The 25,409-nt window shown below is 37.9% G+C and overlaps 1 protein-coding gene and 1 long non-coding RNA gene across 2 annotated transcripts in view; both read right to left on the bottom strand.

Annotated features, from left to right (window-relative positions):
* The window catches only part of LOC136253436 (mucolipin-3-like), a 169,558-nt gene that overhangs the window by 6,970 nt on the left and 137,179 nt on the right, over positions 1-25,409 (bottom strand). Inside the window, exons 10-13 of the mRNA XM_066046109.1 lie at positions 13,018-13,230; positions 2,353-2,408; positions 2,148-2,304; positions 1,969-2,100 (exon numbers count right to left, since the gene is read on the bottom strand). Of these exons, the coding sequence (XP_065902181.1) occupies positions 1,969-2,100; positions 2,148-2,304; positions 2,353-2,408; positions 13,018-13,230 (558 nt within the window). The remainder of the gene's footprint in view (positions 1-1,968; positions 2,101-2,147; positions 2,305-2,352; positions 2,409-13,017; positions 13,231-25,409) is intronic.
* On the bottom strand, positions 24,395-25,308 carry LOC136253174 (uncharacterized). Its single transcript, XR_010699987.1, has 2 exons — positions 24,996-25,308; positions 24,395-24,746 (listed from the first exon to the last, which is right to left on the bottom strand). It is a non-coding gene; the product is annotated as an uncharacterized lncRNA (long non-coding RNA).

The raw sequence follows: 25,409 nt of genomic DNA on the forward strand, positions 1-25,409 counted from the left end.
AGCCTGCACCTGTAATGGACAACATTATAAGCAAAGGACAGTTTACATTAGTGGTAGGCTTAAGTCTATTATGCTCCAAAATCTTTCGATTATTCTTTCTGGCAATTCTTTTTATTCACCTATTATTCCCAAAATTATTCCTGGAATTTGTGCAAAAATAAGTAATTTGTTAGAGTTTCTACACAAGTGACTGCTATATTAGAATTATGGACTCAAGTATGACTGCTCTATTAGAGTAAGTGACTGTTCTATTAGAGTATCTCGATCTTTTCAACCGATTTTATGCTTGCACTGTTTCAGAGTTGTATACAAATGATTTCTGCATTACACTACAAGAAAAACTTATACCAATTATTCCTAGAATTCATCCGATTATTCCACTACCTATTATCCTTGAAATTATGCTGGTATAACAGACGCGTGCCTAATTAATGGTGATAGTTGTGGTTGGAGCAATTCACAATCTGGGAAATATAACATATAATATAATTATTAGGGAAGATAAGTGAGGGACTGTGTGGGGCAGTTGGGGCTAAACAATAATAGGGCCCATGATTGTCTAACAAATTTGATAGTCAATGCATCTCATGATAAAGCAATTGCTGTCTTTGTAAGACAACCTACACACGTGAACGTGGATCGCAAGGAGGAGATGTGGGTTCACTTTGCCTGTTGTGCTTCATCAGCACTACAATCATAGTTGTGTTTCATGTGTTTTAGTGCCATTTATCATACCATCTACTAATGAAGATACAGTATAATGCAACTTAGCAGGTTTCACAGTGTGGCTATCCTCTATGGATCAGTCTCCTGTGCACAGGGCTCACTACACCAGCTGAAAATGTTAAATTCACAAGTTTAGGTCCTCTATTGCCTAAGGAATATTGAGGTTTAGTGATTCTGGTAAAGTGCTAAACAATCACAACGTGACAGTAACAGTAATGATGAGCAAGGTTAATTTTGAAGGTATAGTATTTGGAAAGGCTTTAAGATACCAGTCACACAGTAATAATACTGTATAGTCTGTATAGTGGGGATATGAAAGTTTGCTTTTTCCCACAAAAATATATGAAAGTGCAAAAATCAATTTGAAATCCCTTCACCATGCCTTGGCAGTATTTGTTGGTATAATCAAGCCCCAAAAGGCCTTTTTTCAAACTTGAAATACAAAAAAATGGATGTGATGTAGTTTTTTTCCCTAGCAACAAGCAAAAGTTTACAGACTAACTTTCATTGGGTGACTGTATCAATTTGTAACACCAAATTACCATCTGTCACCTGATTGCATAAATGCACATAATAAGTAACTTCCACAATCCTAATACCAGTCAGGTTGTAAGTCTGTTATGCTCCAACAACTTTCTTTCTGGCAAATCTTTTTTATTCATCTAGCTATTATTCTCAAAATTATCCCCTATCTACCTATTATTCCCAAAATTATTCCTAAAATTTGTGCCAGCTATGTATAAGCATATTAAGTATGGTTTTATATAAGTGACATAATTATGGGCTCAAAGTTGACTGCTCTATTAGAGTAAGTGAATGCTCTATTAGAGTATCTCACGTTTTTCAACTGCCTTTATGCTTGTACTGTTTCAATGGTGAATTCCCTTGCATCATACTACAAGGAAAATGTATAGTTTTGCACCATGTATTCTTAAAATTCATCCAATTAATCTGGAATATTTCCCAATTCTTTCAACTACCTATTATTCCAGAAATTATGCCGGCATAATAGACGCATCTCTATTAGCATAGCACATTTTGGTATAAGTTTCAAGCTGCAAAGTTATGCTCTAATGAACTCCAATTATTGGAAAGGCTATAAGAGTGGTTATTGGAAAGACTGGTTTCGCAGACATATTATAGCACTCAAGTTTAGTAATAAAATAATACTGTACCTATCACTCGAGCTCTGTGCATGGTTCAAGTGAGAAACAGTAGTTAAATTACATAAATGCAACTTACATTTTCCACAAAATGGTCATTTGGATCTTCGTTTCCTCTACCGTTGGTTTCTTGCATTTTATTTGAACTGTTTAATGTCCAGTTTGAAAAGGTGTTGGTTTCTGTACCACCATCAAATCCATCATTAGAATACTAATGCATAAGGATAATAAATTAAAGCAAAATTAATACACTCTTACCCAACCCTGATGTTCCTGAGTCTTTACTCTGGGAGGTTCAGGTGCTAAACACTTAATTTGGTGAGAATGATAATAGACAGTTAATGATTTAGTTGACAAATCTGCATCCTTATTTGAATGGTTAAATGTGGATACGGTAGCAGCAGAGCTATATGGCCTGCATAATATCACACAAAAATAATTTAGGTAACAACATTTATTTTACCTCAGTTGGTCATGTGAAACTTTATTTGGATATCTTGGTTCATCATAATGTGATAACTAATATATGTACACACATAAAGAGTGGTAAGCCCACTGTATGTTTTAATATTATATTTACAGGTTTTGGCAATTGAATCCATTGCTTTTGAAATTGAATTCAACCCGTTGGAAAATGAATTCGTGCTTTGGCAATTGAATTCATTGCTTTGACAATTCAATTTATCCGTAACAAGATTGGCAGCTGGAGAAAACATGAAAACAAGATGAAGCAGTTGCTACAAGATCTTGCTCAGGTAAAATTGTTGTAAACAACTCTTTATAAGATGATAATTCTTCCACTACAACTTCTTCAGCAACATTTGCAACTGTACTATGCCATTATCAATGGGAGTGGTCATCCACGAACAAGCTAATTAACTTGCCTGACAGTTATCAGCTTCCTGTACAAAAAGCTTCAATTACTTTCTAGTGTCTCAAGCATAACTCTCCATGGCAAAAATGAGTCACTTCATAACTATGATGAGTGGTTGCTTTCTTGAAGATCATTTAAGTACTGTATGATGAACTCTTGTGCCAATGTGACGAATTCAATTGCCAAAGTGATGAATTCAATTGCCAAAGCAACAAATTCAATTGCCAAAACCTGTAATAAATGCATATGTGACCGGATTTGCAAAAAGGTACCTTTTCCACACATTTGACATACCAGCTAATAAAATGATGTAACACTTGACTCCTTTTACTGATTAGCTTGCTCTAAGTATCAAAATGTAGCCAGATACTGTAGCTACATTCACTGACATTTTTAAGCAATTATATGCCATGATCAAAAAGTTATGAAGCTTTAAAGTTCAAAAAATGGGTCAAATTTTGTGTGTGGAAAAGGTACCTTTTCGCAAATCCGGTCACATATTTATCCTGTGTAACAGTTGCTGTATACACTATACATACATGTAACAACAACATTCTATAGGTCATACATGTATGTCTCTGTTTTGCAATTTGCTTGTAGGCCTGACACAAAAATCAAATATTCCTTTAAGCACATCCCAAAAGCTTACAGTACTAATATCATTCTTATTTTATTCTTGTACAGTACCTTACCTTTCAAGTAAAGCTTGTTTTGCTTTACCCAAGTATGCTGTTAAGTCAACCTAATTCAATCACGTATCTACTTTCATGAGCTTAAAAGAAAGCTTTCCACCAGCCTTCTAGCTTACTAACACATTTTGCAGCTAGACAACCTCAAAACAAAATGCTGTTATGGCCAAACTGTAGTGATTAACTGATATAAGGAAGCTTAAAGACAATTATAAAAGTCTGTATTAGTAGAGCAGTATAGCTAGCAAAAATGAGCAAATTGTGCACTTTGTGCAAAAGTATGAAACTTTGCACACAGTCCCTACCTACATGAATTGTATTGTGAAAAAGTACCATAACTTTGAAATGGAATATGCTATGAACTTGCAACAAGTATCAACTTGTTTCTTTGATAATGACCTTCAATTTGGCGCCTAATTTAAACAAATTGATTGTTGTATGAGTGATATATATAGACAAAGGTCACCATTTTGGGGCATAAAATGAACTGTAGAGGACACCAAATGTCAAATCTGTGATGGCTCCATATCTCACCCAACAGCAAATTCATATAAATTCAAACTGTTCATGCAATTATACTCTTTATCTACAATCTTGTTTGCCACTCAATTTATATATATATCAAGACACACGGTAGTGTGTCGTGCGGCCCAAGAAGTCGGCGCGCCACACAGTGAGTATATTAACAGGAAGAAAGAAAACGCAATTTTCACACCTATGTAGCTCTGTGATCCCTAATCCGATTGGAACCAAATTTTCTAGAGACGTGCCCCCCAGTTAGGGGAGTCTACATACCAAATTTGAAGAAAATCGCTCCAGCCATTTCCGAGATACGAGCGAACAAAATTTCATTTCAATTTCTTCGTTTTTTTCTTCTTCATCTTCATTTCGCACACTTCGCACAATTCGCCATAAAACACGAATGCGTGCTCGGATTGGGCTGAAATTTGGCACACTTAAAGGGCTCAGTATGGCGGATCTCCGTACCAACTTTGGTAGGAATCCGATAAACATCCACGGAGTTATGACCGATTACTTGCGTAAAATAAGGTCGAAGGTCTGTCACACCTACAGGGTAAACCCCTTGGAGGAATCGGTTGAAAATTGATATGTAGATGGAGCAACCATCGTAGGAGTACCTTTTTGTGGTTTGAAAGGAATCGGGATAAAGACCATGGAGATATGACATAAAACCCAACCTGTGTCAAAATTATGCGATCGATTTTTATGAATAAAAAAACTATTATTTTTCGTGTCTACCAGGCAAACCGCTTAGACCAACGAGCTGAAAATCAGTATGTAGCTGGAATAATCATCATAGAAAGTCCTTGCAGTAGTACAGAAGAATCGGATTACAAATCACTGAGTTATGATTCGAAAGGCAACTACGTGCAGCAAATGCGAGATCGAGATGTTATGTTATGTTACGTTATTATCAATTTTGTCAAAAGACCGGGTTGTACAAAAGGACAAGCCTGTAGGCGTACTTCCCACAAAAAGCACATACACACCAGAAATTACAAAAACAATGACATAAGCAAATACACCTGTAAAACAAAACTACTACAAGAACAAAAATAAATACTAACAAAACAAGAACATTAAGTATACAGAAGATTCAAAAAAGAAAACGACGGAGGGCTAAACGGAACAAGGGTGGCTGTTTAATTCGCAGGATGGTATGGGATATGGTATTCCACAGAAATGGGCTGTTCACAAAGAAAGAGTAACGAAACGAATTGATAGACGATATCACAGGCCGGAGAGATAGAGGGTGACACCTTGTGGGAGCTTGGGACAACTGAAAATGTTCACTAAATGGTAAGGAATTCCTGTGGTAGAGACTATCATGAATGCAACAAATAGTAAAGTAGTTGTGACGCTGTTGAATGGTAGGCCACTTTAATGCTTGGATGCATTCGTCAGAAGACTTACTCCAACAGTGAGATGAAGGAATCCACCTACTATTGGAAACCCAACGGGCAGCTCTACGCTGAACAGATTCCAGAGCATTGATGTTTTTAGCAGTATGAGGATGCCAAACTGGACTGGCATATTCCATAACAAGATACTCTAATAGAACAGTCACCCTAATAAAGCATTCGGCTGCATTTATAATTTACTCAGTAATATTACATTGCAAGTTATTCTGTAGAGAATTCAGCTACAAACAAGTCACCCTGTAGTCAGATCAGCTAGAAGAAGGTACCTTATAGAGGGTTCAGCTACAAAGAAGCCATCATGTAGAGAGTTCAGCTCAAATAAATCACCCTGTAGAGAATTCAGCTACAAACAAATTACCCTGTAGAGAGATCAGCTAGAAGAAGTTACCTTGTACAGAGTTCAGTTACAAAGAAACAATCATGCAAAGAGTTTAGCTGCAAACAAATCACCCAGTAGAAAGTTCCGCTATGAACAGATCACACTGTAGAGAGTTCAGTTAGAAACAAGTCATCCTGTAGATTGTTCAGCTAGAAGAAGTCACTTTGTAGAGAGTTCAGCTACAAAGAAACCACCATGTAAGAAAGTTCAGCTGCAAACAAATCACCTGTAGAGAGTTCAGCTAGGAACAAGTCACCCTGTACAGAGATCAGCTAGAAACAAGTCATCCTGTAGAGAGTTTAGCTAGAAGAAATTACATTGTAGAAAGTTCAGCTACAAAGAAACTACCATGTAGAGAGTTCAGCTGCAAACAAATCGCCCTGTAGAGTATTTAGCTACACACAAATCACCCTGTAGAAAGATCAGCTAGAAGAAGTTACCTTGTAGAGAGTTCAGCTAGAAACAAGTCACCATGTAGAGAGATCAGCTAGAAACAGGCCACCCGTAGAGAGTCCAGCTAGAAGAAGTTACATTGTAGAGAGTTCAGCTACAAAGAACTACCATGTAGAGAGTTCAGCTACAAACAAATCGCCCTGCAGAGAATTCAGCTACAAACAAATCACCCTGTAGAAAGATCAGCTAGAAGAAGTTACCTTGTAGAGAGATTCAGCTACAAATAAGTCACCCTGTAGAGAGTTAAACTAGAAACAAGTCACTATGTAGAGAGATCAGCTAGAAACAAGCCACCCATAGAGAGTTCAGCTAGAAGAAATTACATTGTAGAGAGTTCAGCTCCAAAGAAACTACCATGTAGAGAGTTCAGCTGCAAACAAATCGCCCTGCAGAGAATTCAGCTACAAACAAACCACCCTGTAGAAAAATTAGCTAGAAGAAGTTATCTTGTAGAGAGTTCAACTACAAACAAATCACCCTGTAGAGAGTTCAGCTACAAACAAGTCACTTTGTAGAGAGTTAAGCTAGAAGAAGTTACATTGTAGAGAATTCAGCTCCAAAGAAACTACCATGTAGAGAGTTCAGCTGCAAACAAATTGCCCTGTAGAGCATTCACCTACAAACAAATCATCCTGTAGAAAGGCCAGCTAGAAGAAGTTACCTTATAGAGAGTTCAGCTACAAACAAATCACCCTGTAGAGAGTTCAGCTAGAAAAAAGTCACCAGTAGAGAGATCAGCTAGAAACAAGTCATCCTGTAGAGAGTTCAGCTAGAAGAAGTTACATTGTACAGAGTTCAGCTACAAAGAAACTATCATGTAGAGAGTTCAGCTTCAAACAAATTGCCCTGTAGAGAATTCAGCTACAAACAAATCACCCTGTAGAAAGATCAGCTAGAAGAAGTTACCTTGTACAGAGTTCAGCTACAAACAAATCACCCTGTGGAGAGTTCAGCTAGAAACAAGTCACCCTGTAGAGAGATCAGTTAGAAACAAGCCACCCGTAGAGAGTTCAGCTAGAAGAAGTTACATTGTAGAGAGTTCAGCAGTTTAGCTGCAAATAAATCACCCTGTAGAGAATTCAGCTACAAACAAATCACCCTGTAGAAAGATCAGCTAGAAGAAGTTACCTTGTAGAGAGTTCAGCTACAAACAAATCACCCTGTAGAGAGTTCAGCTACAAACAAGTCACCCTGTAGAGAGATCAGCTAGAAACAAGCCACCCGTAGAGAGTTCAGCTAGAAGAAGTTACATTGTAGAGAGTTCAGCAGTTTAGCTGCAATTAAATCGTCCTGTAGAGAATTCAGCTACAAACAAATCACCCTGTAGAAAGATCAGCTAGAAGAAGTTACCTTGTAGAGAGTTCAACTACAAACAAATCACCCTGTAGAAAGTTCAGCTACAAACAAGTCATTTTGTAGAGAGTTCAGCTAGAAGAAGTTACATTGTAGAGAATTCAGCTCCAAAGAAACTACCATGTAGAGAGTTCAGCTGCAAACAAATTGCCCTGTAGAGAATTCACCTACAAACAAATCATCCTGTAGAAAGGTCAGCTAGAAGAAGTTACCTTGTAGAGAGTTCAGCTACAAACAAATCACCCTGTAGAGAGTTTAGCTAGAAAAAAGTCACCAGTAGAGAGATCAGCTAGAAACAAGTCATCCTGTAGAGAGTTCAGCTAGAAGAAGTTACATTGTACAGAGTTCAGCTACAAAGAAACTACCATGTAGAGAGTTCAGCTGCAAACAAATCGCCCTGTAGAGTATTTAGCTACACACAAATCACCCTGTAGAAAGATCAGCTAGAAGAAGTTACCTTATAGAGAGTTCAGCTAGAAACAAGTCACCCTGTAGAGAGATCAGCTAGAAACAGGCCACCCGTAGAGAGTCCAGCTAGAAGAAGTTACATTGTAGAGAGTTCAGCTACAAAGAAACTACCATGTAGAGAGTTCAGCTACAAACAAATCGCCCTGCAGAGAATTCAGCTACAAACAAATCACCCTGTAGAAAGATTAGCTAGAAGAAGTTACCTTGTAGAGAGTTCAACTACAAACAAATCACCCTGTAGAGAGTTCAGCTAAAAACAAGTTACCTTGTAGAGAGTTCAGCTACAAAGAAACTACCATGTAGAGAGTTCAGCTGCAACAAATCACCTGTACAGAATTCAGCTACAAACAAATCACCCTGTAGAAAGATCAGCTAGAAGAAATTACCTTGTAGATAGTTCAGCTACAAACAAATCACCCTGTAGAAAGATCAGTTAGAAGAAGTTACTTTGTAGAGAGTTCAGCTACAAAAAAACCACCATGTAGAGAGTTCAGCTGCAAAGAAATCACCCTGTAGAAAATTCAGCCACAAACAAATTACCCTGGAGAAAGATCAGTTAGAAGAAGTTACCTCGTAGAGAGTTCAGCTACAAAGAAACCATTCTGTAAAGAGCTCAGCTACAAACAGATCACCTGTACAGAATTCAGCTACAAACAAATCACCCTGTAGAGAGATCAGCTAGAAGAAGTTACCTTGTAGATCGTTCAGCTACAAACAATTCACCCTGTAGAGAGAGCATCTAGAAGAAGTCACCTTGTAGAGTGTTCAGTTACAAAGAAACCACCATCTAGATTTCTGTAATCAACATATGTATTATATATATAATTTGTGCATTTGCTGATAAAATATTTAAAGTACATCTTCTTCATCTTTTCTTCTTCCTGTGATAAAGAAAAAGAAGATAGGTTATAAAGTCTCAAAGCCGGCCATAGTTGGGGTATACAAATACAAATACAAAAAGAAATGAAATCTAATCCAAAACAGCCAAGCTGTAAAAAAAGTGTGCGGCCCTTTAAAAGGCTGTGGTGAAAAAAGATGTGAAATCCAAGGTGGCGGCCAAGAAATGGCTGTGATGGTACGTAGGTTAATGGTAAAAATTTTAATAAAGCAATTCAGGTGAATTTTGTGCCAAGACCAAGCGGCACCAAATTCACCTGAATTTTCGTTATTAAAATTTTTACCATTAACCTACCATCACAGCCATTTCTTGGCCGCCACCTTGGATTTCACATTTTTTTTCACCATAGCCTTTTTAAGGGCCGCAAACTTTTTTTACAGCTTGGCTGTTTTGGATTAGATATATATATATATCAAGACACACGGTATGTCGTGCGGCCCAAGAAGCCGGCGCGCCACACCATGAGTATATTGACAGGAAGAAAAAAAACATCATTTCACACCGTTGCGTCTCGGTGATCTCTTATCCGATTGGAACCAAATTATGCTACAGAGTTACCTGCCAGCCAGGGGAGTCTACATTCCAAATTTGAAGGACATCGCTCCAGCCATTTCCAAGATACGAGCTACCAAAGTTTCGATTTTTTTTTCTTCTTTGTGTTTTCGCATGCTTGAAAAAATTGCTATAAAACGCAAACGCGTACTCCGATCGCCTTGAAATTATACATACAGAAAGGGACTCCAAAGGCGAATCCTATCATCAAATTTGGTGCAAATCTGATGAATGGTTCAGGAGTTATGACCAATTATTCGCATAAAACAAGATCGATTTGTTGTCACGCCTACAGGGTAAACCGCTTCATGGAATGAGTTGAAAATTGCTATGTAGGCAAATTCGAGTTCGAGATACTCTAATAGAACAATCACCCTAATAGAGCATTCAGCTAATTTATTTACTCCACTATAGAATTCTATTACATTGCAAGTTATTCTGTAGGGAGTTCAGCTGCAAACAGTTAATCTTATAGACAGTTCAGCAAGAAGCAAGTCACCCTGTGGAGAGTTAAGCTACAAATATATCACTGTAGAGATTCAGGACATTACAGTCACACTGAAGAGATTTCAGCTATAAACAAGTCATGCACCCTGTAGAGAGTTCACCTACAATTAAGTCACTCTCTAGAGAATTCAGCTACACACAAGTCACTGTGGAGAGAGTTCAGCTACAAACAAATTACCCTGTGGAGAGGTCAACTACAAACAAAACACTTTGCAGAGAGTTCAGCTACAAACAAATCAGCCTTTAGAGTGATCAGCAACAAACAAATCAACTTGTAGAGAGATCAGCTAGAAACAAATCAGTCTGCAGAGAGATCAGCTACAAACAAATCAGCTTTTAGAGAGATCAGTTACACACAAATCAACCTGTAGGGAGATAAGCTAGAAACAAATCACCCAGTAGAGAGTTCAGCTACAAAAAATCACCTTGTAGAGACATCAGCTAGAAACTAGACACAATGTAAGGAGTTCAGCTACAAGTAAATCACCCTGTAGAGAGTTCAGCTAAAATAAATCAACCTGCAGAGAGATCAGCGACAAACAAATCACCTTATAGAGAGTTCAGTTACAAACAAATTACCCTGTAGAGAGATCGGCTACAAACACATCAACCTGCAGAGAGATCAGCTACACGCAAATCAACTTGTAGAGAGATCAGCTACAAACAAATCACCCTGTAGAGAGATCCGATAGAAACTAGGCACAATGTAAGGAGTTCAACTACAAGCAAATAACCCTGTAGAGCGATCAGCTAGAAACAAATCACCCTGAAGAGAGGTCAGCTACAAACAAATCACCCTGTAGAGAGATCAGCTACAAAAAAATCACCCTGAAGAGAGATAAGCTAGAAACAAATCACCCTGTAGAGAGTTCAGTTACAAAAAAATTCACCCTGTAGAGACATCAGCTAGAAACTTGACACAATGTAAGGAGTTCAGCTACAAGCAAATCACCCTGTAGAGAGTTCAGCTACAAACAAATCAACCTGCAGAGAGATCAGCTACAAACAAATCACCTTATAGAGAGTTCAGCTAGAAACAAATCACCCTGTAGAGAGATCAGCTAGAAACAAATCACCCTGTAGAGAGTTCAGCTACAAACAAATCACCTTGTAGAGAGATTGGCTACAAACAAATCACTCTGCAGAGAGATCAGCTAGTAGCTGCACACTATTTTACAGTTTGGCTGCTTTTGATTAGATAAATAACTGCTGAAGATAGTTTTGTTCCTATTACAAAGACATAATTATAGACAACAAGATCTGGGTTTTTCCTTTAAATCTGATTTAATAATTTGTGAACTTATCTAGAATATTGTTCATAAGGCTAACATTCTTACTGGAATTTTAAAGAGATAATTTGAATGTCTTGGCTCTAACATGCTTTGGACATTGTATACCAGTTTAATCTAATCTGTCCTCTTCTAGAATATGCATCAATGATTTGGGACCGTTATCAGTTGCGTGATATATATATATACGTACATCTGTTAGAGTAGGTTCAGGGATGAGTAACATGACTAGTCTTGCAACTCAAGGATGCCCCATATAACACTCTTAATCTATCAAGTTTGTTGTATAGAAGATGTAGAATGGACATGATAATAGTATGTAAGATGGTTTGAGGTGTGATGGAACTTCTTTGCCTTGTATGTCTAAAAGAAACAATGAATTTAAACTATACAAACAGCATAGTCATCTCAACACCAGGAAATTTTCTCAGAGTTATTAACAATTATGTAACAGCCTTCCAAAGGACATAATACAGTCACTCAATGTTTTTTTTTTCTTTTTCAGTGAAGCGAAGACTTGATGAACATTGGCAACAGTATATGCAATAGATTTGTATTAGGAGTTGGAATATAAGACATTTATCTTAACCACTGTACAGTGTACCAAACAGTTATTACAATTAAACAGTAGTGTAGTTCCCCTATTAGAGCATTCAGTGAGTAGCAAGCTAGTCATCTAGTAGAGAGTTCAGCTACATACACTGATGTCACCCCGAAAGGAGTTCAGCTACAAACAAGGTTCCTGCAGTTACAAACAAGTCACCATAGAGAGAGTTCAGCCACAATGAAGTCATCCTGTATAGAGTTCAGCTACAAAAAAAGGCACCTGTAGAGAGTTCAGCTCAAACAAGCCACCCTGTAGATACTTCAGCTCCATAACAAGTCAAACTAGAGAATTCGACTAACAAAAAGTCAACCTTAGAGAGTTATGCCACAACAAGTCATCCTGTAGAGTATACCAAAATTTACACTGAGAGTTTAGCTAGTTACAAGCAACCTCATAGTAATCAGCTATAATCAAGTTACCATGTAGAGAGTTCAGCTACACCCTGTAGAGATTTCAGTCGTAAACAAGTAATTCTGTATAAAGAGTTTGGTTACAAAACAAGGCACCTTATAGAGGGTTCAGCTACACAACAAGTCAACCTAGAGACTTCAGCTAACAAGTCACATATGTCTGGTGCCATTCTATCCTTTGATGCAGTATGTATGGGTTCATGGGTCACAATTACATTACAAAACAGTAAACAACAAGTTCGCATCATAGAGATAAATATAATAAAACAAAGAAGTCACTTGCACTTGCTGATACTATATTTCCCTGCATAGTCTTGTTATACTGTTATAAGACTGACTGTACACTAGTACAGCTGCAGGTGGAGATGACTTCCCTTGATTATTACTTTTTTAATTGTATGATTGCTACAATTGTTAATTTTCCTTGTGCTGGATACCTCAAAATATGATCTGAATTTCAAGTAAAAAAAATTTAAATATACATGTTAATCAGAAATAGCAAAGCTCTTTTGAAATGGTGTTACATGGACCTCCTGTAACCTCTGGATATACCACTAGCTAATTCCCAGTGTCTAGTTACATACAGTGTGTACAAACCGTAAAAGCAGGTAGGTACATATACGTATTATACTAAACTTGCAAATAAACATACATACATCTCTTCTTGAGCATAAATTTACAGCTGATTATATAATGCTGCACTCACACTTGTAGTTGCATCTTCAGTTTTGCCGTGATTATCAACGGTATTCTGCTTCAATTCCTTTTTTTTGACGTCAAACTCAATCTGAGGGGGTGAAACTGGAAATGGAAATCGTTTTTTCATTTCAGATCTCAGCTTATCATCGTCTTTTAGTAATTCAGTTATCCAATCACGCAAATATCCACGTGAGATAGTCCCAGTGGGTGGCCAACTATTCTACATGCAGTCATAGCAAAATATCAATATGTATGGATTAATAAGATTTTATTATTATGAAATGCACCACACAGCTTTATGTAGTTACAGTAGTGAGAGTTTGGTTTCTGTAAGTTGAACATACTGTATATAGATACATACACAGCAAAAACAGTGTTCCAATACTACATATTCTAACCCCGTATTTATTCAGTATTGGAACAACTAATTTAAAAAACTCCCTATAACGAGACAAAACGAACCTCAAATCTATAAATGACTCTAATGTTATTCACTATTTAGGGCTGTGTTCTATTTTTGCTTGAGCCTAGGTAGAATTTTTGGACTATTAGTTCCAACACCATGACATAGACAGAATAAATACAGTCAGTATTTGTGTATGAATTATCTAATCCAAAACAGCCAAGCTGTAAAAAAGGTGTGCGGCCCTCAAAAAGGCTATGTTGAAAAAAGATGTGAAATCCAAGGTGGCGGCCAAGAAATGGCTGTGATGGTAGGTTAATGGTAAAAATTTTAATAATGACAATTCAGGTGAATTTTTGTGCCGCTTTCTGTAATCAATATAATTATGTATTAAATATATAATTTGTACTAGTACATCTACTTCATCTTTTCTTCTTCCTGTGGTAAAGAAAAAAAAGTTAGGTTAAAGCCGTATACAAATACAAAAAGAAATGAAGTCTAATCCAAAACAGCCAAGCTGTAAAAAAGGTGTGCGGCCCTCAAAAAGGCTATGGTGAAAAAAGATGTGAAATCCAAGGTGGCGGCCAAGAAATGGCTGTGATGGTAGGTTAATGGTAAAAATTTTAATAATGACAATTCAGGTGAATTTTTGTGCCGCTTAGCCTTTTTGAGGGCCGCACACCTTTTTTACAGCTTGGCTGTTTTGGATTAGATTTCATTTCTTTTTGTATTTGTATACGGCTTTAACCTATCTTTTTTTTCTTTACCACAGGAAGAAGAAAAGATGAAGTAGATGTACTAGTACAAATTATATATTTAATACGTAATTATATTGATTACAGAAATCTCCATGGAGGTTTCTTTGTAACTGAACACTCTACAAGGTGACTTCTTCTAGATGCTCTCTCTACAGGGTGAATTGTTTGTAGCTGAACGATCTACAAGGTAACTTCTTCTAGCTGATCTCTCTACAGGGTGATTTGTTTGTAGCTGAATTCTGTACAGGTGATCTGTTTGTAGCTGAGCTCTTTACAGAATGGTTTCTTTGTAGCTGAACTCTCTACGAGGTAACTTCTTCTAACTGATCTTTCTCCAGGGTAATTTGTTTGTGGCTGAATTTTCTACAGGGTGATTTCTTTGCAGCTGAACTCTCTACATGGTGGTTTTTTTGTAGCTGAACTCTCTACAAAGTAACTTCTTCTAACTGATCTTTCTACAGGGTGATTTGTTTGTAGCTGAACTATCTACAAGGTAATTTCTTCTAGCTGATCTTTCTACAGGGTGATTTGTTTGTAGCTGAATTCTGTACAGGTGATTTGTTGCAGCTGAGCTCTTTGCAGAATGGTTTCTTTGTAGCTGAACTCTCTACAAGGTAACTTTTCTAGCTGATGTCTCTACAAGGTCACTGGTTTGTAGCTGAACTCTCTACATGGTGGTTTCTTTGTAACTGAACTTTCTACAAGGTGACTTCTTCTAGCTGATCTCTCTACAGGGAGATTTGCTTGTAGCTGAACTCTCTACAGGTGATTTGTTTGAAGCTGAACTCTCTAAATGATGGTTTCTTTGTAGCTGAACCCTCTACAAGGTAACTTCTTCTAGCTGATCTCTCTACAGGGTGATTTGTTTGTAGCTGAACTATCTACAAGATAACTTCTTCTAGCTGATCTCTCTACAGGGTGATTTGTTTTTAGCTGAATTCTGTACAGGTGATTTGTTTGCAGCTGAGCTCTTTACAGAATGGTTTCTTTGTAGCTGAACTCTCTACAAGGTAACTTCTTCTAGCTGATCTCTCTACAGGGAGATTTGCTTGTAACTGAACTCTCTACAGGTGGTTTGTTTGAAGCTGAACTCTCTAAATGATGGTTTCTTTGTAGCTGAACCCTCTACAAGGTAACTTCTTCTAGCTGATCTCTCTACAGGGTGATTTGTTTGTAGCTGAACTATCTACAAGATAACTTCTTCTAGCTGATCTCTCTACAGGGTGATTTGTTTTTAGCTGAATTCTGTACAGGTGATTTGTTTGCAGCTGAGCTCTTTACAGAATGGTTTCTTTGTAGCTGAACTCTCTACAAGGAAACTTCTTCTAGCTGATCTCTCTACAGGGAGATTTGTTTGTAGCTGAACTCTCTACAAGTGATTTGTTTGCAGCTGAACTCTCTACATGATGGTTTCTTTGTAGCTGAACTTTCTATAAGGTAACTTCTTCTAGCTGAACTCTCTACTGGGAGATTTGTTTGTAGCTGAACTCTCTACATGGTGGTTTCTTTGTAGCTGAACTCTACAAGGTGATTTCTTCTAGCTGAACTATTTCTTTCCATAGTTTGCATGAACTCCCTACAAGGTAACTTCTTCTGGGTGATCTCTTTACAGGGTGAATTGTCTGTAGCTGATCTCTCTACAGGGTGATTTGTTTGCAGCTGATCTCTCTACTGAGTGACTTGAAATATAGCTGAACTCTCTACAGGGTGATTTGCTTGTAAATGAACTCCCTAAGGTGATCTGTTTCTAGCTGATCTCTCTACAGGGTGACTTGTTTCTAGTTGATCTTTCCTTCTTCTAGCCGATCTCCCTACAGGGTAACTTGTCTACACAGTAGCTGAACTCTCTACAGGGTGGTTTCTTTGTATCTGAACTCTCCACAGGGTGGTTTGTTTCTTTCTGATCTCTCTACAGGGTTACTTTGTCTGGTTTATTTCTCTAAAGGGTGATTTGTTTGTAGTTGAACTCTCTATAGGGTGATCCTTCCAGCTGATCTCTCTACAGGATGACTTGTTTGCAGTTAAACTATGCAGGGCAATTTGTATGTAGCTGAACTCTGATCCTTTTAGCTGATCTCTCTACAGGATGACTTGTTTCTAGCTGAACTCTCTACAGGGTGATTTGTTAGTATCTGAATTCTCTACTGGGTGATTTGTTTGCAGCTGAACTCTTTACAAGGTAATTTCTTCTAGCTAATCTCTCTACAGGGTAATTGATTTGCAGCTGAACTCTCTACATGATGATTTCTTTGTAGCTGAACTCTATACAAGGTAACTTCGATTTCTCTACATTGTTTCTAGCTGATCTCTGGATCATCTGTTTCTAGCTGATCCCTCTACAGGGTGATTAATTTCTAGCTGAATTCTCTATATGGTTGTAATTGAACTCTCTTCAGGGTGACTTGTTTGTAGCTGAACTCTCTACAAGAAAATTTGTTTCTATTTGATCTCTCTACAGGGTAACTTGTTTGTAGCTAAAGTCTCTACAGGTGATCTGTGTGCAGCTGAACTCTCTAAATGGTGGTTTCTTTGTAGCTGAGCACTCCACAAGGTGACTTCTTCTAGCTGATCTCTCCACAGGGTGATTTGTTTGTAGCTGAACTCTCTACAGGTGATTTGTTTGCAGCTGAACTCTTTACATGGTGGTTTCCTTGTAGCTAAACTCTCTACATGATGGTTTCTTTGTAGCTGATCTGTCTAGAGGGCAATTTGTTTGTAGCTGAATTCTCTACAGGGTGATTTGTTTGCAGCTGAACTCTCTACATGGCGGTTTCTTTGTAGCTGAACTCTCTACGAGGTGACTTCTTCTAGCTGAACTCTCTACAGGGTGATTTTATTTGTAGCTGAACTCTCTACATCACGGTTTCTTTGTAGCTGAACTCTCTACAAGGTAACTTCTTCTAGCTGATCTCTCTACATTGTAGCTGAATTCTCTACAGGTTGATTTGTTTGCAGCTGAATTCTCTACATGATGGATTCTTTGTAGCCGAACTCTCTGCATGGGGATCTGTTTGTAGCAGAACTCTCTACATAGTGATTTTGTTTGTAGCTGAACTCTCTACAGGATGATTTCTTTGTAGCTGAACTCTCTGCAAGGTGACTTGCTTGTAGCTGAACTGTCTACAATATTACCTGGTTGCCGCTGAACTCCCTACAGCATAACTTGCAATGTAATAGAAATCTATAATGGAGTAAGTCATAAACTAGCTGACTGCTCTGTTAGGGTGACTGTTCTATTAGGCAGTCCGTCATACTAATTAGAGTATCTTGATCTCTCATTAGTTACACGGAGTTGGCTTTTGAATCATAACTCAGTAGTTTGCAATCTGATTGTTCTGTACTACTGCAAGGACTTTCTACGATCACTATTCCAGCTACATACCCATTTTCGGCTCACTGTTCTAAGCGGTTTGCCTGGTAGGCATGAAAATTATTTGTATTTTGTTCACGAATCTCGATCACGCAATCGTTACACACCTTTGGTTTCGTGTCATATTTCTCCATGATCTTTATTTCGATTGCTTTCAAACCACCTAAAGACACTCCTACAATAGGTTATCTATCCACAAAATGATTTTCAACTCATTCCATGAAGCGGTTTACTCTGTAAGTGTGACAACAAATAGATCTTGTTTTACACGAATAATTGGTCATAAATCCTTAACCGTTCATTGAATTTGACCAAATTTGATACTAGGATTTTCCTTTGGATACCATTTTTGTGTGCTAAATTTCAAGGCAATGGGAGTACGCATTTGCATTTTATAGCAATTTTTGCAAGTGTGCGAAAACACGAAGAAAAAAACGAAGAAATAAACCTGACACTTTGTCTGTTCTTAACTCGGAAATGGCTTGAGCAATTTCCTTTAAATTTGGAATGTGGACTCCCCTAGCTAATGGGCAACTCTGCAGCAAATGTGGTGCCAATCGGATAAGGTATCACCGAGATACAAAGGTGTGAAAATGACGCTTTCCTTCTTCCTGTTAATATACTCACAGTGTGGTGTGCTGGCTTCTTGGGCTGCATGACACACTATCGTGTGTCTTGGTGTGACTGGGCATTGTTAAACCAACTTTTGTTTCAGCGCTAATTATCTTTTATGCTATTTGTCACATGTAACCGGCTGAGCAAAAACATGACTAGTTTACATTTTTCTTCAGTAATTTCTTTTATTGCATAGGGGAAAAGCCAGCTACAGTGAGTTATTAAATTTTCAGACTCACCTGTTGAATACAATTGTACTTATAGTGATATATAGAGCAGGAACAGCAAAACTGTAAATTAGTACAGTGACCATATATTTAATCATTAAGTCACTAGTGCAGCAGTCTATCGAGTGGTACAGTAGTTACCGTCTACAGTCCATTGTACGTGCATTTGAACATTGCGTAGTGTGTGAATATGTCTGGCCTGCCTACAAGATCTACACATGCAGTCATGCAACAACACTAAACAAGTTCAGATTCATAAAACAAAGAATAACAAGTGTTCCATAACACTTCAGTTACACTTGTGAACAACACGGAATGATTTTTGCTATACACAATGTTCAAATGCACATGCAATCGACTATAAGTACAGATCTGGCTGAAAATTTCGCATGACGCCCAAAATTCTGCCTTCAAAAATCGTCCTGGAGACATTTTACGTGATGAAAATCACCTTTACGGAATACTACTAGTCCGCATATAATACATAAAACTAAACCAGCAGTAAATATATACAACAAAAAACTTACAGGTGGCCAGATATATATATATATATATATTTAAATCATCAAAACTCGACTTTTTGTCTCATTGCCTCACTCACTGACCACAATTGCAAGGCTAGAAGTCAAACGAAACAGCGCACAGCCACCATTTTACACCACAATAACAAACTCACCAGTGGGATGTGCCTTTTGGGGTTCCAAGAACAGTAGGCACTCTGCGCTTTGTCTCTTCTTTCATCTTCATCCAATGAAACCATATTGAGGCATTAATTTTCTGTATCAATGCTTTCTTACAGCAGCATGTTAAGATGCCACAGAATCATTTCAGAGCTGAATTTCAGAAACGCTTCAGTCTTGGCGTTACTATAATAGGTACACTTGCTAGGTATCATCTTCACGATTGGGATCTGGTTCACAATAGGTTTGCAACCATGCCCACCAAATAAAGATCTACAGTACCAATCAATTGCGATGTCATCTCGCAAGAGTGCAATAGGTTTAAAAACTTGCTAACTAAAGGGCGTGGCACTTAGTTTGCTCGTAAGTATTGAAACAGGTTGAATACTCGCAATCAAAATGGTGCCACACCATTTAATTATCAAGTTTTAAATCGCATACACTCTTGAAAAATGACATTATGTTTGAGCAGTACCGTATAGGTGGACTAATAGCGAACAGTATGGAGACCCTACCTCTTAATGTATCGAGACACACTATACTGTGTCATGCGGCCCAAGAAGCTGGCACGTCACACTGTGGGTATATTGACTGGAAGAAAGAAAACGTCACTTTCACATCTTTGTATCTTGGAGATCCCTTATCCAATTGGAACCAAATTTGCTACAGAGTTGCCCGTCAGCTAGGGGAGTCTACATTCCAAATTTGAAGGAAATGAATGTTTTATATTATAGGTATTCAGCTATGTAAACTTGTACGTACAGAAAACTACACCATACTACTACTTATTACCTAACCATATACTTGATTACTAGCTACATACTTAACTTAACCAATGTCAAAGTCAGGAAATTTGTCCTCAGCAATAAGTGAATACTGGCGGAGTATCATTTTTGCATTTTACCTCCACAAAGTCACAGACAGTTGCTGGAGAAGTTGGTGCCTAACAAACTTTCAAGGTAAATCGTTTCTAAAAGTTGTTCTGTCAGCTATGGATCCTAAAATTGATAGGGCATATGGTGACCAAACGCCAAAGGTCTCACATACAAGAGGGATAAAATCTCCTCCATTATCATTCACAATGTCCTGGTATTCAGTGTCCTTAGCTAACTCACCAACAGCAGTAGCGGCCACTCCAGCCTGAGGAAATTGCTCCAGCCATTTCCGAGATATAAGCTGCCAAATTTTCAATTTTTTTCTTCGTGTTTTTGCACACTTGCAAAAATTGCTATAAAACGCAAACGCATACTCCAATCACCTTGAAATTTGGCACACAGAAAGGGAATCCAAAGGCGAACCCTAGTATCACATATTTGGTGCAAATCCGATGAATGATTCAGGAGTTATGACCAATTATTCGCGTAAAATAAGATCAATTTGTTGTCATGCCTACAGGGTAAACCGCTTCATGGAATGAGTTGAAAATTGCTATGTAGATCGAGTAACCATCATAGGAGTGCCTTTTGGTGGTTAGAAAGGAATCGAGATAAAGACCATGGAGATACGACACAAAACCCAACTGGTGTCACAATTATGCAATCGATTTTTATGAGTAAAAAAAGTTTTTACACCTACTAGGCAAACTGCTTAGAGCAATTAGCCGAAAATCGGTGTATGGCTGGAATAATCTTCATAGAAAGTCCTTGCAGTATTACAGAAGAATTGGATTACAAACCACTGAGTTATGATTCGAAAGCCAACTCAGTGTAGTAAATGTGAAATCAAGATACTCTAATAGAACAGTCACCTTAAAAGAGCATTCAGCTAATTTATTTACTCTGTTATAGGAATTTATTACATTGCAAGTTATTCTGTAGGGAGTTCAGCTGCAAACAGGTAATCTTATAGACAGTTCAGCAAGAAGCAAGTCACCCTATAGAGAGTTCAGCTATAAATATATTGCTGTAGTGATTCAGAACATTACAAGTCACGCTAAAGAGAGTGCAGATATAAACAAGTCATGCAACCTGTAGAGAGTTCGGCTACACTCTCTAGAGAATTCAGCTACAAAGAAACTACCCTGTAGAGAGTTCATCTATACAAACAAGTTATCCTATAGAGACCAGCTGCAAACAAGTAACCCTGTAGAGAGTTCAGCTACAGACAAGTCACTTTATAGTTTATACAATGTTCAGCTACAAGTAAGTCACTCTGAAGAGAATTCAGCTACAAACAAGTCACTCTGTAGAAACGTTTGCTACAAACAAGGGACCGTGTAGAGAGTTCAGCAACCAAAAAACCACCCTGTAAAGAGTTTAGCTATACAAACAAGTTACTCTGTAGAGAGATCAGCTAGAAACAAGAGAGCTCAGTTAGAAGAAATCACCATGTAGAGATCTCAGCTGCAAAGAAACCCTGTAGAGAGATCAACCACAAACAAATCACCCTGTAGAAAGTTCAAGTACAAACAAATCACCTTATATAGTGTTCAGCTACAAAAAAAAATCACTCTGTACAGTCTGTAGAGAGTTCAGCTACAAAGAAACCACCATCCTGTAGATAGTTCAGCTACAAACAAGTTACCCTACAGTGAGATCAGTTTGAAACAAGAGATTTCAGCTACAAACAAAACACCCTGTAGCTAGAGAGTTCAGCTATACAATTCACCCTGTAGAGAGATCAACTAGAAGAAGTCACCGTTTAGAGAGATCAGCAAGAAGCAAGTAACCTTGTAGAGGGTTCAGCTACAAAGAAACCATCCTGTAGAAAGTTCAGCTACAAACAAATCACCCTACATAGAGTTCAGCTGCACATAAATTACCCTGTAGAGAGCTCAGCCACAAAAAATCACCCTGTAGAGAGTTCAGCTAGATAAAAGTCACCCTACAGAGAGATCAGGTCACCCTATAGAGAGATTAGCTAAAAGAAGTCACCTTGTAGAGCATTCAGCAACAAAGAACCCACTCTGTAGAGAGATCAGCTAGAAACAAGTCACCCTGTAGAGATTTCAGCTACAAACAGATCATTCTGTAGTTAGTTCAGCTAGACACAAGTCACCCTCATTGTAGAGAGATCAACTAGAGGAAGCCAGATTTTTTTATACTTGACTTTCTACAGGGTGATTAGTTTGTAGATGAATTCTCTACAGGGGGTAATTTGATTGTAACTGAATTCTCTACAGGGGTAATTTGTTTGTAACTGATATCTCTACAGGTAGATTTATTTGTAAGTGAACTCTCTACAATGTGATTTGTTTGTAGCTGATTTCTCTATAGAATAGATTTGTTTGTAGCTTAACTTTCTACAATGTGATTTGTTTCTAGCTGATCTCTCTATAGGGTGATTTTTTTGTAGCTGAACTCTCTACACAGTGATTTGTTTCTAGCTGATCCCTCTACAGGGTGATTTTTTTGTAGCAGAATTCTCCACAGGGTGATTTGTTTGTAGCTGATCTCTCTACAGAGTGATTTGGTTGTAGCTGATCTCTCTATAGTGGGTGATTTGTTTGTAACTAAAACCTCTACAGGTTGATTTGTTTGTAGCTGAACTCTCTACAAGATGTTTTGTTTGTAGCTGATCTCTCTACAGTGTGATTTGTTTGTAGCTGAACTCTCTACAGGGTGATTTGCTTGTAACTGAATTCCCTATATGTGACCGGGCCTGCGATAATAGGGCATGTGGGCACATGATTTTTGCCTACTTTGTCACACTTTCATCACTCATAACATTTTGTACCATTATGCTATGGCATTGCAAGTTTCAGCTCTTAGTAGGCATTTAATTGGCATCATGATGCAAGTTACAGAATGGAAATATACATTTCCAATACTGAGATATGACCTATAGAGTGATGGGGTGTAGTTTGTGCCCACATGCCCTGTTTTCGCAGGCCCGGTCACATATTGTGTCTAGTTTCTAGCTGATCTCTCTACAGGGTGATTTGTTTGTAGCTGAACTCTCTGCATGGTGATTTGTTTCTAGCTGATCTCTCTACAGGATGGTTTCTTTGTCACTGAACTCTCTACAAGGTGATTTGTTTCTAGCACAGGGTAATTTGTTTCTAGCTGATCCCACTACAGGATGGTTTCTTTGTCACTGAACTCTCTACAAGGTGACTTGTTTCTAGCTGATCTCTCTACAAGGTGATTTCCTCTAGCTGATCTCTCTACAGGTTGATTTGTTTGTAGCTGAACTCTCTACAGGGTGATTTGTTTGCAGCTAACTCTCTACAGGGTGATTTGTTTGTAACTGAACTCTCTACAGGATGGTTTCTTTGTCACTGAACTCTCTACGAGGTGACTTGTTTCTAGCTGATCTCTTTACAAGGGTGGCTTCCTCTAGTTGATCTCTCTACACTGAGGGTGACTCGTATCTAGCTGAACTAACTACTAGTCAGGGAATATTATCAGATATCTGGTAAATCTGGAAATAAATTCCTTACCAAGAAAATTTTCACCAATGTATTTGTAAAGGTGTCTGATGACATATTTCAAAAAGTTTAAACTCAACTCCTGTGGGGGAACCCATGACAGCTGCAGGAACGTGGGGTACCCAAAACAGTATCGCAAAAAAAATAAGAAATTTAATTTTGCCTTGTGTGGAGTCAAAACAAGGTTTTTTCATGATTCTGAATTGAGTCAAAGCATTTGTTTTGCACCAAAACCACTCCTAGGTGGAAAAAGACCACGCCCACCCACTTTCCAGTATTCACAAAAACTACTACTATAGCTACTGGTACTATACAATTTCAATTGTTGCAGAAAATGTATTTTAAAAATCTTCTGGTTCTGAAAGTTTTGTAGCAAACTTATCAATATCAACTGAGAACACTGAGAAGCCACACAATGTAACAAAGAAGAATGAACTCATTTACACACACATAACTGTGTTAACACTTTGCTTTGTATCATGCAATCAGCACCATCTTAAATCATTTCTATGTGAATGCAGATTGTATGTATTCAGGGTTATTTTTTAAGTTACGTATCTGTTATAGTTTTTGTGTATAAATATGCTGTGTACTTTGTGCATTAGTCAGTGTGTGGTGATAAGACAACTTGTCTAAAAATATTTTACTGCGAAGTACTACAAATTAACATGGAGATGAACATCTGCACTGTGGGTGCAGTACCACTACATTGTTGATGTCATCAAGATCTTCATCAGAACTGAAACACTTGGAGACTACAATGGGCACATTTCCTGCGATGTTATTATTATTATTATTATTACTAGGACCGCGTCACATATAACCAAGTACATACACCAACGTGACAGCCCCCCGGTGAGGCTATTAGGTGGTGAATGCATTATCCCCAAATCAACTCAATATGTCACAGTAGTGACAGATATAACACTATAGTGGCATCGTAACTAAAGGCCACCAGTAGCTAAGTGCCAGTACATCATTGGTGTGGTATAAATGGCACAGTGATGTGTACAAAGTATATGTATACAAAACATACAGGAGAGAACTATACATTATTGCAGTATTGTATGCAGCAATACATTATAGGCAACATCACCATGCAGATAAAAATTATTAGCCAATATACAGCAATGCATATCAACATCAACTAGAGCTAAGTAAGGTTCATCAGTGATGTAGCAATGGCACAGTGATGGGTGACACACCATAGTTATGCATACACAACTTTCAGGAGATAGCTACACAATGCTGTAGGCGTATGCAAGCCAGATGAACCAGATAAAGGAAGACAGCCAAGCCACTAGAGCCTAGTAGCTACGCCAGGTGAAGGCAAAAAAGATTAAGCACGTATTGAATTGTCTGACACCAACACAAAGAAAGTTCGCCATGCCAGCTGCACAAGACAAAATTGTTTACTTGTATTTTATATGTAACTGTAAGCTTATTGTAAAGAGCGTGGCATATGTCAGTTTAATGTTTTCTTGTATTGTTTATTTACATGAATCAGTGAATCCACTGGCAGCTGGCATGGAGACTTGAGATGTTACAAACATAAAAACTTACTTGTAATCTTCTTGTTTACACAAGTGGCTTCTGTAATCTTCTTGTTTACACAAGTGGCTTCTGGCTCTCCTGCACGGGCATCACTAATCTTCTTCGCGCAATATGTAAGTAATTAAGCAAGGGTGTGGTACTGGGCGTTATATAGAATTACACGTATGGTCAAGTCATCAGCACAAACAGGAGCGACGATTATACGTTTGTGCCTTCATTCACAGGCGAATCTATCCCCGGTTAGTTCATGTCTCTAGGCCTCGTAGTTTTCTCAAACATTAATTATTAATTATTTAATTATTTATTTATTTAATTATTTATTTATTTATTACGTAATTTTAACCGCGTTTCGTATTATTCTTAGTACTTGGTTATATAATTACTGTGTAGAACCTCACAGGAAGTATAAACACACAGATACAA

This window comes from Dysidea avara, chromosome 4 (genome assembly GCF_963678975.1).
Source record: "Dysidea avara chromosome 4, odDysAvar1.4, whole genome shotgun sequence".
Taxonomy (NCBI): domain Eukaryota; kingdom Metazoa; phylum Porifera; class Demospongiae; order Dictyoceratida; family Dysideidae; genus Dysidea; species Dysidea avara.